The 15,005-nt window shown below is 39.5% G+C and overlaps 1 protein-coding gene across 3 annotated transcripts in view; it reads right to left on the reverse strand.

Moving 5' to 3' along the window:
- The window catches only part of RIDA (reactive intermediate imine deaminase A homolog), a 23,863-nt gene extending 8,884 nt beyond the window's left edge, over positions 1 to 14,979 (reverse strand). The window contains exons 1-6 of one of the 3 annotated variants that reach the window (XM_058564688.1): positions 14,793 to 14,970; positions 5,932 to 6,037; positions 4,064 to 4,118; positions 3,765 to 3,833; positions 2,657 to 2,712; positions 1,067 to 1,637 (exon numbers count right to left, since the gene is read on the reverse strand). In XM_058564688.1, the coding sequence (XP_058420671.1) occupies positions 1,575 to 1,637; positions 2,657 to 2,712; positions 3,765 to 3,833; positions 4,064 to 4,118; positions 5,932 to 6,037; positions 14,793 to 14,857 (414 nt within the window). In that variant the 5' untranslated portion in view covers positions 14,858 to 14,970 and the 3' untranslated portion in view covers positions 1,067 to 1,574. Of the gene's footprint in view, positions 1 to 1,066; positions 1,638 to 2,656; positions 2,713 to 3,764; positions 3,834 to 4,063; positions 4,119 to 5,931; positions 6,038 to 14,792 lie in introns of those variants that run through there. The other 2 variants (XM_058564689.1, XM_058564687.1) reach the window with 2 other exon arrangements.
- Positions 14,980 to 15,005: the final 26 nt, after the last annotated feature.

The following is a 15,005-nucleotide window of genomic DNA, read 5'->3' on the forward strand; positions in this document are numbered from 1 at the left end:
TTCCAAAACTTTCTTCACTCCCAATAGAGACTCTGTAGCAATTAAGCAATAGCTCCCCATTGCCCGCTACCCCCAACCCTTGGGAACCTCTAATCTACTTTCTGTCACTATGAATTTGCTTAAGATATGGTTTACTTATTTGTTTTTATTGTCTGTTCACTAGACCTTAAGTTCTGAGGGCAAGAATTTTGGGCTGTTTATTGCTGTATTCACAGCACTCATGACAATATCTGGCTTATTAAATATTTGTGGAAGGAAAGATGGAAGGAAGGAAGCAAGGAAGGAAGAACTTTTAGCAAAGTAGGGCTAGAAGGAGACTTTCTTGATCTGATAAAAGGAATATGTAAAAAACATATAGCAAGCATCATAGTTAATGGTGAAATGTTAAAGACAGTCCCTTAAAAAACAACGCAGGGGGGCCGGCCCCGTGGCTTAGTGGTTAAGTGCTCGCGCTCTGCTGCTGGCGGCCCGGGTTCGGATCCTGGGCCTGCACCGACGCACTGCTTCTCCAGCCATGCTGAGGCTGCATCCCACATACAGCAACTAGAAGGATGTGCAACTGTGACATACAACTATCTACTGGGGCTTTGGGGAAAAATAAGGAGGAGGATTGGCAATAGATGTTAGCTCAGAGCCGGTCTTGCTCAGCAAAAAGAGGAGGATTAGCATGGATGTTAGCTCAGGGCTGATCTTTCTCACAAAAAAAAAGAAAAAAAAAAAAAAGAAGAAGTAAGCTTTGAGGAAAAAACAGTTGGAGTTTTAACTTCATGATCCACCCCCCACTTAAAAGATTTTATTTTATTTATTTATTTTCCCCCCAAAGCCCCAGTAGATAGTTGTATGTCATAGCTGCACAGCCTTCTAGTTGCTGTATGTGGGACGCGGCCTCAGCATGGCTGGAGAAGCAGTGCATCGGTGCACGCCCAGGATCCGAACCCGGGCCGCCAGCAGCGGAGCACGCACTTAACCACTAAGCCACAGGGCCGGCCCAACCCCCCACTTTAATTAGGTAACATATAAATTAAACTGTTAAAAATAAGTGAACAGAATCACACCAAGGAAAATCTGCACATCTTATTTTATTTCCATTAGAAAAATATTATCCATATAAAATTTTGGTCCATTTTCTTCTCCTTTACCTCTACCATTCAAACTTGAATACTCCAATTTTACCCAAGTAAAAGCAGAATCATTTATCTGACATGAGAACTGAATATTTCACATCATTAAATTAACAGGATTTAATTGAATTGTGTGCTCTTTATTATTTCTCAGGAATAGTAACTCAACTTTCCTACACGTTATTTCACTTTACTTTTATTTATGTGAGTTACTATGTTACACGTTTCTTTCCCCACTTCCAGTAATATCAGTGTGCATAAGTGTAATTTATAACATCAGTAAGTGGATTCATCATCTAATCTTTAATTCATGTTCAATTCCCCTTATTATATGGTATTTCCATAATAACTTCAGATATTTTAGTCAATCTTACACTTTCCAGCATCACTTGTAAAAATTAAGGTGTTAATTAAACATTATTAAAGTTCCAGACTCAATAACCTTGGGCCCACTTAGAGAGACGCTGTTGTGAGAGGTCCCAGGACAGCTACTGCTTCAATCTCCACACGGCCTCCCTATAAGGAAAATCATGAAGCAATGTGTAGATCACTTTTCAGAAAGTAAGAGAGCTCCATTAATACCTACTAAAAACATATGCAACTAACAGTGATACAGCATTTTTAACATTAAACTTTTCAAAGAAGGAAAGGAGGGGGAAATACTCACTAAGAACCTATGCTAGGCCAGGTTACCATGATGAACACGTTTGTGTACATTAGTTTGTGTGATTCTCACAGCCGCTCTATTAGACAAGTGTTCTCTCCCCAATTCACAGAACGATACACTGAAGCTTAGAAAGGTTAATTAACTTGTCCCACGAAACTAAGCTAAATGGCGGTGGTTCAACCCACGTCTTGTGATTCCAAGTTCACAGCTCTTTCTGCTACACTCAATGTCTTAATAAGTTTGATGGTACTGATAATTCCAAGTAACAACCAATTAAAGCAATAGAAATACCACTCACAGAAGATAAATATTTTTTAGTAGAAAATTACAAGTGAAAGTCAGTGTGAGCTACTTCTTTATAGGTAGGAATATTGTGCTGCTAAGGGGCACAGAAGAGCTTCAAGTTAGATTAGAATACCAAGGGAAGAATGGTAAGAAATATGTGAGCCACTGGTGTTGAGATCATGTTACTAATGTAAGGTCTAGATTTTTATTATACAATAGCCAAGTGAAATTTTCACTGCAGAACTCACAAATCTGGCTCAGTTTACAGTCCCTATGTAACATTACAGCAATACAGCTGCTATTTTACTTTTTCTCACAATTTAAGTACTCTGATTTTGTTGTGTTCATGTGTGGCCTTAATTTTTAATTTTACTAATTTTTCAAGACAAATTTAAAAAAATTTCTTAAGTTTCTCAATTTTTTTCCATGCATGTAATACTGGGTGTTTCCTTTTAGACTTTAAGTTCCTGATTTCCTTTTTTTTTCTCATTTAAAACTTCCTTCCACAGTGCTTAGTTTATTATTCAGAAAATAATGCAGAAATTTAAAAGTGTGTACATAAGTCATTTTAAAGTGTACTTACTTTGGGCAAAGCAGCAACCTGGTAAGCAGCTCTAGCAGGAAAACTACTCTTGAAATCTAAATTTAAAAGAATTTAGTTTTAGTTTGCAGACATTGTATTGTTACTCAAAGCTGCATAATCAAGAATTTGGTAAGTGCTTCATAGATTAGTCAGTTCTTAGATATAAGCAATATTGAAAAAAGAAGTTCACATTCACATTTGTTTGATAAAATATTTTGCCATATGATTCCTATGACATTTAATACTTTTTGAAATGTCTTAGCTTTCTGGAAGAAAATGAAAATACGCACATACTCTGACACTTTGATCTTGTTTGATGTGAATGGGGTTTTGTTTTTAAAGTGATACTTACAAAATAGTTATCTAAATAGGGAACAGCTGCCCATCTCCAGCAAATTTTTATTTATTTATTTATTTTTCCCTGGCAGGAACTTTCTCTGCTAACTTTGGTCTTCTCTAGCCAATTCTTTAGGAGAGAATAAGTAATGATGTTTTTTCCTTGTTATACCTATCTCATCTCACCAGGTGGTAGTGACACCCATTTTCTCCACTAGGACAACAATGTTAATAATGATAGATTACATTTACTGAGTACTTACAACACACCAGCGTATGTTCTAATGTGTTTACATGTTGTATTAACTCATTTAAGCATTCCAACAATCCTATAAAGTTTTATCCCCATTTTGCATATGAGGAAACCAAGGCATAGAAATGTTAAGTAACTAACCAGCTAACGATTCTGAGAGAGCCAGAATAGAGATGGTGGCTAGACTATATCATAGCAATAATCAATACAATCTATGTGCTAAAAAATTATTAGGAGGGCTTAAAAAACCTGAGAAGGGTGTAACAAAATTAAGCTTTAGGAAAATGGATTTGTAGGGTTGTAGCATATTATTCTAGGGAACACAATAGAAATGTCTTGGATCTTTCTTATGGGTGCACACGGTATGTTTCCAATCAGACTATTAATTCTTTTAGGACAGGATCTATGACTATTTCTTCAGCGTTTCCTATCACTCTTGATTCATAATGGATACTCATTAAGGTTAACAGATTCATTTCTCTTTAAAACGGAAAATAGTAATAAAGCCAGATTACTTACACTGTTTGTAGATTTCGTTGACAGTATTGAAGTCATTTATGTCAGCCAGCAAAACAGTTGTTTTTACCACTAGAAGATATATACATTGTTATTAGGTTCAGCTATTTGGTCTGATCCAAAACATTACTTAGAAAAACAGTATATGGTTCTGTGACTGTCTTGATTAAAATGGGACTGAAATTAAAAGAAGTTTAAAAAGCAATCAAGAGATGGCACAACATATTACTGGATGCCATGTGTTCTTCAAAAAGACCAAAGAAATATCAAACAGAAATGTGAAGTAATATCAAGTTGCTCACCGTTACTGAAGTCACAGCCCGCAGCTTTGAGAATTTCACCTATGTTGGTAAGAGCCTGTGAACCAAGGCAAGAAAGGCCTAAGGCACTGATGTCATTAAAGCTTTAATTCAATCCAATTAATCATGTTTTACTAATACCTCCTGAAATAGCCTATGTTGCAGAAGAATTCTCCCTTTCTAGGAAACTCTGCTCTTTCAAGGCTACCTCCATCCAAGTGAATTGCTTCTTGGCTTTCCTTTGTGTGTGTGAGGAGATCAGCCCTGAGCTGACATCCATGCCAAGCCTCCTCTTTTTGCTGAGGGAGACTGGTCCTGGGCTAACGTCCGTGCCCATCTTCCTCCACTTTATATGGGACGCCGCCACAGCATGGCCTGACAAGCGGTGCGTCGGTGTGCGCCCGGGATCTGGGCCCGGGCAGCCAGCAGCAGAGCGTGCGCACTTAACCGCTACGCCATGGGGCTGGCCCCTTGGCTTTCCTTTAACGGAGTGAATCTTTCCAAAATATGGAGAGGAGGTGTCTCCTTTTGTGAGTAAAAAGATTGGACTGAAGTCTCTTCCTTAGTGCTAGAATGTGTGATATTCTCAATGTCCACTAAGCTGAAACAGAAATAATTTCTGGGGATCCTAATTCTATATCACTTTGAGGATAAGTAGGAGCTAGTAAACATTAAAACATGTTTTCTTTTAAAGCAATATTTGATTTTAAAGAGTTCTTTTTCTTTTTTCTCAAACAAACAATATTAGTAAATTATGTATATGTTTGACACTCTGGCGTTCAGAAAAACATCAGTTTTTCACCCTGTCCATAACTTATTATTTTTTCAATTCATTTTTCCTCTCCACTTTACTGGTCACATTATAATATTTGATGATATTTTTGTTTTTTAAAAAATAATCTTCTAAACAGATAATACATGGATATGGCAAACAAATTCAAAAGCTAAAAAAGCATATACAGTGAAAAGATGTCTCCCACCCTTATTCCTCCTCTCCCCAGTTTCCTTCATCAGAAGTAACCACTGTTTCTAGTTTCTTGTATATCCTTCCAGAGACAGTCAATGCTGGTACCAGCATAAATGTATATATCCTTAGACACACACACACAGATGGTAGCATATCATGCGTGCTGTTCTGCATCTTGGTCTTATTTTATCATGTAACAATTTATCTTGGAGTTCTCTCCATATTCATTTAGTTGTATGGATCTACCATGATTTATTTAACTAGTTCCTTATGGATGGACATTTAGGTTGTTTTCTATCTTATTTTATAAACAACTCAGTGAATACATTACATTGTAATTTAATTCTATTTACTGGATTAGAATTGTATTCCCCATTCTTATTTAAATGAACATTATTTGATATTTCTCTCTTACTAACAAAATGTTGACTTTTACTTCTGTGGTGGGGTTTTTTTTTTTGGGGGGGGGGTCAGTGACCCTGATAAGAAAATTTCCCAATCCATGTGGAAATGGCAAGATGTTATCTGATTTCAAAAATTTCGAGTTTTTCCCCCAGTTTTATTGAGATATAATTGACATATAACATTGTATTAGTTTTAGGTGTATAACATGATGATTTGATATATGTACATATTGTGAAAATGATTACCACAATAAATTTAGTTAATATCCAATAATTCAGGTTTAAAGTCACTTTGGAAGGTGGAATTTTTTTTTTGGTTGTTAAATGATTCATCAGATTTCCAACTTTCTACTGACATAAAACTGTCTTAAATCAATCAGTAACTTAAAAAAGCATTTATCTGGTAATCTGTATAAAACAAATCAGGAAAGTGGATTCTTAATACTCCTCAATATTAAAAGCAGTAGAGAAGAGAACTTCAAGTGTGGAAAATGACTTACTTGTTTGGCTTCTTCTGCCACCCCTCCTGGCACAAGCTGTCCACTTGAAGGGTCCAGGCCTATCTGTCCTGAAACGTAAACGGTCTTGTCGACTAACACAGCTTGACTGCAATGAACAGAAATCCAGCGTATATAAAAAATATAAATATGAAATTCAGTGCTGAAATATTTCTTTGCTAGGACACAAAGAGCACAAAACACAAAATTTTAAAAATTGATAATTAGACTTCATTAAAATTAAAAACTTTTGCTTGTTGAAAGACATCTTTAAGCAAATAATCCAAGTCACAGATTGGGAGAAAATATTTGCAAAATATATATCTAACAAAGGACTTGTATCCAGAATACATAAAGAACTCATAACTCAACAATACGAAGACAACAACCCAATAAAAAGTGGACAAATGAGGGGCCGGCCCAGTGGCGCAAGCGGTTAAGTGCGTGCGCTCCGCTGCGGCGGCCTGGGGTTCGCTGGTTCGGATCCCAGGCACGCACTGATGCACCGCTTGCTGTGCATCGTCCCATATAAAGCCATGCTGTGGCGGCGTCCCATATAAAGTAGAGGAAGATGGGCATGGATGTTAGCCCAGGGCCAGTCTTCCTCAGCAAAAAGGGGAGGACTGGCAGATGTTAGCTCAGGGCTGATCTTCCTCACACACACACACACACACACACACACACACACAAAATGGACAAATTATTTGAACAAAAACTTCACAAAAGAAGACATATGATGAGCTAAGGAGTATATGAAAGATGCTCAACATTATTAGTCATTAGAGAGATGCAAACCCAAACCACAATAAGATCCATTACACACAATAAGACATCACTGATGACAACAAGTATTGGTGAGGATGTGGAGCAACTGGAACCCTCATACACTGTTGGTGGGAATGCAAAATAGTACAGCCACTTTGGAAAACAGGTTGGCAGTTTCTTAAAAATTTCAACATACAACCCAGCAATTTTTTTCCTAGACAACTACCCAAAAGAAATGAAAACACAGTCCAAAGACTTCACATGAATGTTCATAACTGCATTATTCATAATAGCAAAAAACAACAAATAAACCCACCCACTAATAGATCCAACTAAAAACTACGTATTAATTGATTCCACTTATAAGAAATTCTTGGAAAGACAAAAAAATACCAGGAGAAAGTAGATTAGTAGCTGCCTGGAGCCAGGGGTAGGGGTGGGGATTGACCACAAATGGGTACGAGGGACATTTTGGGGGGTGATGGAAATGTTCTAAAACTTGGCTGTGGTAGTAGATGCATGACTCTATACATTTATCATGTAACTCTACACTTAAAATGGGTGGATTTTATATGCAACTTATACCTCAATAAAGCTATGAAACAAAAAAAATGCAATGCCAAGAGCACTCTGAGAAAATAAGTAATTATTCTCAGACAAGATAAACCACTGCTTGTTGCAGGGTCAATTAAGGATCCACCTGTGAGGATACACTTCATTTCTGCAGAGTGCTTTCTTGTGGAACTAACTTCTTCTGTAACGAGGATGCTCAATTTCAGAATAAGGATAAAATCACAGAAAAAAGAATAACCTATACTGAGACCTGAAAAGAGTCAAACAAATCAACTTTAAAGGAAATTTATTAGTTTTTGGATAAGGAGAATCTCTCTTTTTTTTTTTAAAATTGTAGTAAAATATACAAAACATAAAATTTTCTGTTTTAACCATTTTTGGTATACTTAACCATTTTTAGGTATTCAGTGGCATTAAGTATCCCATTTTAAAAATATTGATCAAGAAACCTTAATATCACTTTAAATTTAGAAGTAAAATTAGTTTTACCATTTCCATGCTTATTTAGAAACAGGATATTCTCATTTCTAACCTTCTAGTTCTCTATATTTTGAGAGAACTATATTCTATATATTCTAGAACTGTATTCTATATATCTAGAACTATATTCTAGTTCTCAACATGCTCCAAACTTTCCTATCTTTTACTTCATGAAGTTTCCCCTGATTTTCTTGACCATATCTTTTTTCTTTATAATTTAAAATATAAAATTTATCGTTTTTTTCTTTATAATTTTTTGATTAAGAGGACATTCACATGGCTCAAAAACCCAGAAAATGTATAAAGAATCACAGTGAAAAGTCTCCCTTCTGTCCTTATCTGCCAGCTGCTCAGGTCCCAGCCCCTACAGATAACCATTGCTCTTCTTTATGTATTCTCAAGTTTCTTTGGAAACTTTATATATGTGAAGAAAATATATGAAGAAAAACAAATACAGATTTTCTTCCCCAGTTTGCACAACATATGGTATATTAAGATTTTATTTTATTATTTATTTATTTATTTATTTCCCCAAAGCCCCAGTAGATAGTTGTATGTCATAGCTGCACATCCTTCTAGTTGCTGTATGTGGGACGCGGCCTCAGCATGGCCGGAGAAGGTGCGTCGGTGCACGCCCGGGATCCGAACCCGGGCCGCCAGTAGCGGAGTGCACGCACCCAACTGCTAAGCCACGAGGCCGGCCCACATATGGTATATTAAACACTCTTCTACACTTTGCTTTTTTCACTCAACGGTATATCATGATCTTTCCATAACTATTTGTAGAATGCTTCCTCATTCTTTTAACAGCTGCGTAGCATTTCATCGTATGGCATACTTTTTTTTTTTTTTTATAATTTTATTTATTTATTTTTTCCCCCCAAAGCCCCAGTAGATAGTTGTATGTCATAGCTGCACATCCTTCTAGTTGTTGTATGTGGGACACGGCCTCAGCATGACCGGAGAAGCGGTGCGTCGGTGCGCGCCCGGGATCCGAACCCAGGCCGCCAGTAGCGGAGCGTGTGCACTTAACCGCTAAGTGTATGGCATACTTTAACTGGTCACTATTGATTCCAATATTTTGTTATTGTAAAGAAAACTACACTCAAAGCCATCACACACGTACACATCATTTTCCCCGGGCAAGTAACTAAGCCTTTCTTTCTTCTGAAGCCCGGAGGTTTATAGTGTGGCTCATAGTCTGGGCTTTGGAGAGCTGAAGAGGGTAGATTTAAACTTGGTAACAAGATTTAGATTGCCTAGGGGGGCCGGCCCCGTGGCTTAGCGGTTAAGTGCACACGCTCCGCTACTGGCGGCCCGGGTTCGGATCCTGGGCGCGCACTGACGCACTGCTTGTCCAGCCATGCTGAGGCGGCGTCCCACATACAGCAACTAGAAGGATGTGCAGCTACTGACATACAACTATCTACTGGGACTTTGGGGAGAAAAAGGGAAAAAAAAAAAAGGAAGAGGATTGGCAACAGATGTTAGCTCAGGGCCAGTCTTCCTCAGCAAAAAGAGGCAGATTGGCATGGATGTTAGCTCAGGGCTAATCTTCCTCACACACACACAAAAAAACAAAAAAAATAAAAAATAAAAAATAAAAAAAAAGAAAGCCTAGGAATTCTTCTCAACTATCTGGCTTTCACCCTGGCCCCAAAATAGATAACTATTGAGTTTGTTAATGTGGAAGCTTTTCTCAGGTTGAATAATATCAGCTAACACTGTTTCTATTAACTGTCCTGTGTAAAATTAGGCTACTCTAGGCCCTTTGCAAAGTACCTTTAACTCTCCCCATATTTGAAACATAGTTTAAGCCCATATGCATTATCAATGCTCAAAAACTTTACGATAGTAAAAAGGAACTCATTTATCCTCAGAAAATGAAAAGTAAGCCCTGGACCTCTGAGACTATCTAAGCTATGTGAGTTATCTCTTACAGATTAGTAAAGAGATTGTTCACAAAAATAATTGGATAGCTGACCATTCCTGATCATAAGAATCCTGCTATTCACTGACAAGTCATTAGGCTCCAGAAAATTTAAAAGTGTATTGTTCTACTTCTAGGTCAAAGTGTAACTTTGAAAAGCATCCCAGTAATAATTCTCATATCAAAATCTATGCCAAATGGACTATCACCTCAAGATTTTATGACTATTTAGATGGTGTGCTAGCAAAATGGAAAGCAATGCAATAGCAATGTGACGTCAAAATCTCTCAAGGTTCTGTCCTGGAGTGCTTCTGACACGTGCTGAGCTGATCAGCTAATTAGTGACAATACCCCATCCATCCCCATGCTAGGGACTGAAAGTTCAACGCATCTGAATTCTTCCTGGAGAAGACCCAGAATTTTCAAAAAGTGTACTCACTACAAATTCCATGCACAAAAACTCGTTTCCAAATGGTTCTTAAAACATGTCCAATTAACTTTATCAGGATATAACCACCTAGCTGGAGTGCGTTTTTTTCTTCAACATAAAATACTGAAAATTAGCATCACTGCTAGTGGCCATTTTTGGATGCAAAAAAGCAGAAGAGGCACAATGTCCTGGAAGGTCACCACACAATGAAGCTGGTTGATGGCTTTTCTCAAGTCATACTAGTATATTCATATAACGATTCCTTCCTTTTTTGCTTGCAGCTTTATAAAGATAGTTGACTCTCACCTCCGAGTCAGCCAGGGGTATCACTGTCATGCTTTCTTTCTTGAACAACGTACACACTTGAGGAAGGTGTATGCTCCAGGCTCTATAATCACTTTGTTTTTGTTTTTGTTAAGGGTTGCTTTTGTTCTAAAGTAAAACCAGTGGATGATTGAGGGAGAGGGATCAGGGCAGAAATTGGAAAGATTATTGATTTTTACTTTTACTGTAATACCCCCTTAACTATTCTTATTGTCTACTTCAAATTATCTGAATTCTCTTCTTAAAAGAGATGTGGCCCCCCTCCCCCCCGTGGCCTAGTGGTTAAGTTTGGCGCACTCCGCTTTGGTGGCCCAGGGTTTCGCTCCTGGAAGAGGACGTACACCACTCACAGCAGCCTGCTGTGGCAGTGACCCCCATACAAGCAGAGGAAGATTGGCACAGATGATAGCTCAGGGCCAATCTTTCTCAAGTGAAAACAGGAGCATTGGCAACAGATGTTAGCTCAGGGCCAATCTTCCTTAGAAAAAAAAAAAAAGAGATCTGATCATGTCAATTCCTCTTCAAAAACATTTGATGGCTCCTCGCTGCATACCAAATAAAGTTTATACTCTTCAGCCTAGCACTGGAAACCACCATAATCCAGACTTTGCTAAAAGCTAATTTTTAGCAAGAGGCAAAACAAAAGTTCAAAGTCCAGCTCCTAACCAGTGTTTCACAAAGTACAGGTAATACACAAACATTGAATCACAGTAAGGGAATGATTCCCTTTTCAATGCTTTTTCAATTCTTCTGTGCAAGGGACAGAATGATTAAAGATCGAGCTCTGGAGCTCACAGCCTAAGGTGAATTTAGGTGTGACGGCCTAAATTCTGTCACACCACTTCCCAGTGGTGTGACTTTGAGCAAAACCTTGCATACATCAGATTCTTCATCCGAAAAATAGGGACTGTAATAGTAATTGGGCACATAAAGCACCTAGAACAGTGCCCAGTGCTGAGTAAGCATCAATAAATGTTCGCAATTATGACTTCAATCCTCTGATTACATGAAGGAGAAAAAAAAATTATTAGAAAACAAGTTAAAGAAACCTATCATTTTTTTTTTTTTTGCGAGGAGATCAGCCCTGTGCTAACGTCTGCCAATCCTCCTCTTTTTTTGCTGAGGAAGACTGGCCCTGGGCTAACATCCATGCCCATCTTCCTCCACTTTATATGGGACGCCGCCACAGCATGGCTTGCCAAGCAGCGCGTTGGTGCGTGCCCGGGATCAGAACCGGCGAACCCCAGGCTGCCGCAGCGGAGGGCGTCCACTTAACTGCTTGCACTGCTGGGCTGGCCCCAAGAAACCTATCACTTTTAACAAAAAGAGAGCAGGCTTTGGGTTCTGAGCCAACTGCAGTAAGCAGCTAGAATTTAATAACTTTTTTTATTTAATTGAGTTTATTTTTTACTGTTACCTTCTATTAGGTTGTTTTCTATTTAGAGTACTGCTGTAAAGTTTCCTTTTTAAATCTGTTAAATAAAGTGAGCCATCTCAAAGAAAAGTGTTAAGTAAATTATAATATAGGTGGTACACAGATTTGGCAAAATAAAAAAACGACTAAGAGTGGTACTTGGATTACTAAACCTTCCTCCAAAAAATCTTTATGCCATGTATTCCTCCACCTCTATGCCTCAAGTCACTCCCTCCCTCTGGAATGCCCTTCACCTCATGACTTCCTGTTGAAGTCCTTAACCAAGTAATTTAAAAATCAAACTTCACAACAGTACTGTAAATGGCAAACCCAACCTTCAAACCCAAATCAAGGACTACCTCTCACAAGGAGCCTTCTTATTTATTTATTTTTTTTTGTGAGTAAGATCAGCCCTGAGCTAACATCCATGCCAATCCTCCTCTTTTTTTTTGCTGAGGAAGACTGGCCCTGAGCTAACATCTATTGCCAATCCTCCTTTTTTTCCCTTTTTCTCCCCAAAGCTCCAGTAGATAGTTGTATGTCATTGTTGCACATCCTTCTAGTTGCTGTATGTGGGACGCCGCCTCAGCATGGCCAGAGGAGTGGCGCGTTGGTGTGCTCCCGGGATCCAAACCCAGGTCGCCAGTAGCGGAGCGTGCGCACTTAACCGCTAAGCCACGGGGCCGGACCCAACAAGGAGCCTTCTTAAATCTTCTTTTTCTCCCTCTGCCCCAAGTTAGCATCAATTTCTTTTCTTCTTTTGCCACTTTCCCTCCCCACTGCTTCCTCGCTCCCACTGCATTTTATTTGTAACCCTACTATAATAAATACAGTTCTGCCACATATAAGTGCTATTTCTCATGGCAGTGTGGTATAGAGGAGGGAGCTAGGGCTTGTTCAAATCAAGCTCTGTCACTTATAGACTGTCTGACCTTGGACAAGGTCATTTTGAGCTTCAGTTTTATTTTTACAAAAGGGGATGGGAGTTAGAGAAGGTGGTTGTCACGGTGCATGCCATACAGCATGCACTAAATTAAAATGTTTTTTTCTTTCCCTCATATGCGTGAATGTCTTTCACACTGGATGGCTTCTTAAACATTTTTGTATGCCCTGCAGTGCTTGGCATGCACCAGGTACTCAGTGCATGTCTGTCATAGCGCAAATGTTTCAGCTGTAGAAGTTTTCCAGCGTAGTTCTTGTAACAGTGAACAGATACCATAAACTATATTTTAAAAAGGAAAAATGGGGGCTGGCCCAGTGGTGCAAGCAGTTAAGTATGCGCGCTCTGTTGCGGTGGCCCGGAGTCGCTGGTTTGGATCCTGGGCGTGCACCGACGCACTGCTTGGCAAGCCATGCTGTGGCGGCGTCCCATATAAAGCGGAGGAAGATGGGCACGGATGTTAGCCCAGGGCCAGTCTTCCTCAGCAAAAAAAAAGAGGATTGGCAGATGTTAGCACAGGGCTGATTTCCTCACCAAAAAATAAATAAATAAATAAATAAATAAATAAATAAATAAATAAATAAAAAGGAAAAATGGAAAAAGGTTTCAGTGTATACTGAAAAATTAAAAATAACAAAAATTAAGAAAAAAGTGTCCAACGATGCATATGAAAAGATCCAATGGTTTTCAAGTGGAGACATTTTAAGAAAACAAAGTTTTAGGAGCCGGCCCCGTGGCTTAGCAGTTAAGTGCCGGCCCTCCGCTACTGGCGGCCCAGGTTCGGATCCTGGGAGGGCACTGACGCACAGCTTGTCTGACCATGCTGAGGCGACATCCCACATACAGCAACTAGAAGGATGTGCAACTATGACATACAACTATCCACTGGGGCTTTGGAGAGAAAAAGGGAAAAAAAAAAGGAGGAGGATTGGCAATAGATGTTAGCTCAGGCCTGGTCTTCCTCAGCAAAAAGAGGAGGATTGGCATGGATGTTAGCTCAGGGCTGATCTTCCTCACAAAAAAAAAAAAAAGAAAACAAAGTTTTAAAAAAGGGAATTAAGCTTTCTATTTAACAGTGCTTCTGACAAGTGGAAATAAATGTACATAGGGCAGACTTTCTGACCAGTATACATATATTTAGCTAGAGCATGTCAGGCCATCTTAGAAAATGATCTTTGCTGTGATTTGTATTTGATTTTATTAGTGGGAATAAGCATGGGCAATGAATTCATAAACATCACAATGCATTTACATGTGTCCTAAAAACCAGTGTCTCCAGTAGATGTGCAGGGATTTGCTAAGTATGTCTGTGAAAAGAACTCGGCTCTCCCCAGGAGGACACCCACATCTGTGGATGGGATTACTCCTTAAAATTAAGAGAGGGTTAGACCAAACATTATGCTAAGTGAAAGAAGTCACTCACAAAGGATCACATATTGTAGGTCCATTTATAGGAAATGTCCAGAACAGGCAAATCCATAGAGACTGAAAGTAGATTAGTGGCTACCAGCAGCTGGGGGGAGAGGAGAACGGGGAGTGACTGGTAATGGATATAGGATTTCTCTTTGGGGTGATGAAAATGTTCTGGGATTATATAGTGGTGATGGCTGTACTACTTTGCGAGTACAATAAAAAAAAATCACTGAATTGTAGACTTTAAAGGGGTGGATTTTATGGATATGTGAATTATATCTCGATAAAGCTGTTACCAAAAAAACAGTCCCAAAACAAAAAACGGACCGCTTCTAACCGAAAGGAGCGTATGGTTGACTGGGCTGCGAAGCCAGGCAGCCCCAGGTCGGGGCGAAGTCCCCCGCTCCCAGTGGGGCTCCTAACTCGCTGTGGGTCTCCGGGTGCACGCTCCCTTTCCCGGATTCAGTTTCCTCGCGCGTCGACGAGGTTGGCCGATGACCCCGAGGCCCACCCCAGCTTTGACCCGGAGTGGTCAGTCCGGGACCCCTGACCCCGCACGCCCGGAGTCCGTCCGCGCTCCCACATGCCCCATTACCTGTAGGGACCAATGGGCCCTGGGGCTTTCACGGTGCTGATCACCCTTCTAATCAAGGACGACATGACTAGTCCTTTTCTCTTAAGGCCCTTCCGAGAAAACAACTCCGTCCACCACCACCACTCGCGCTCGAGACTAACCAGCCCAGCACAGACTCTCCGCAGTAAACGCGTCTCCCCGGCGGCTTCACTCGGCATTCTGGGAGTTGTAGTC

This window comes from Diceros bicornis, chromosome 21 (genome assembly GCF_020826845.1).
Source record: "Diceros bicornis minor isolate mBicDic1 chromosome 21, mDicBic1.mat.cur, whole genome shotgun sequence".
NCBI classification, from domain to species: Eukaryota; Metazoa; Chordata; class Mammalia; order Perissodactyla; family Rhinocerotidae; genus Diceros; species Diceros bicornis.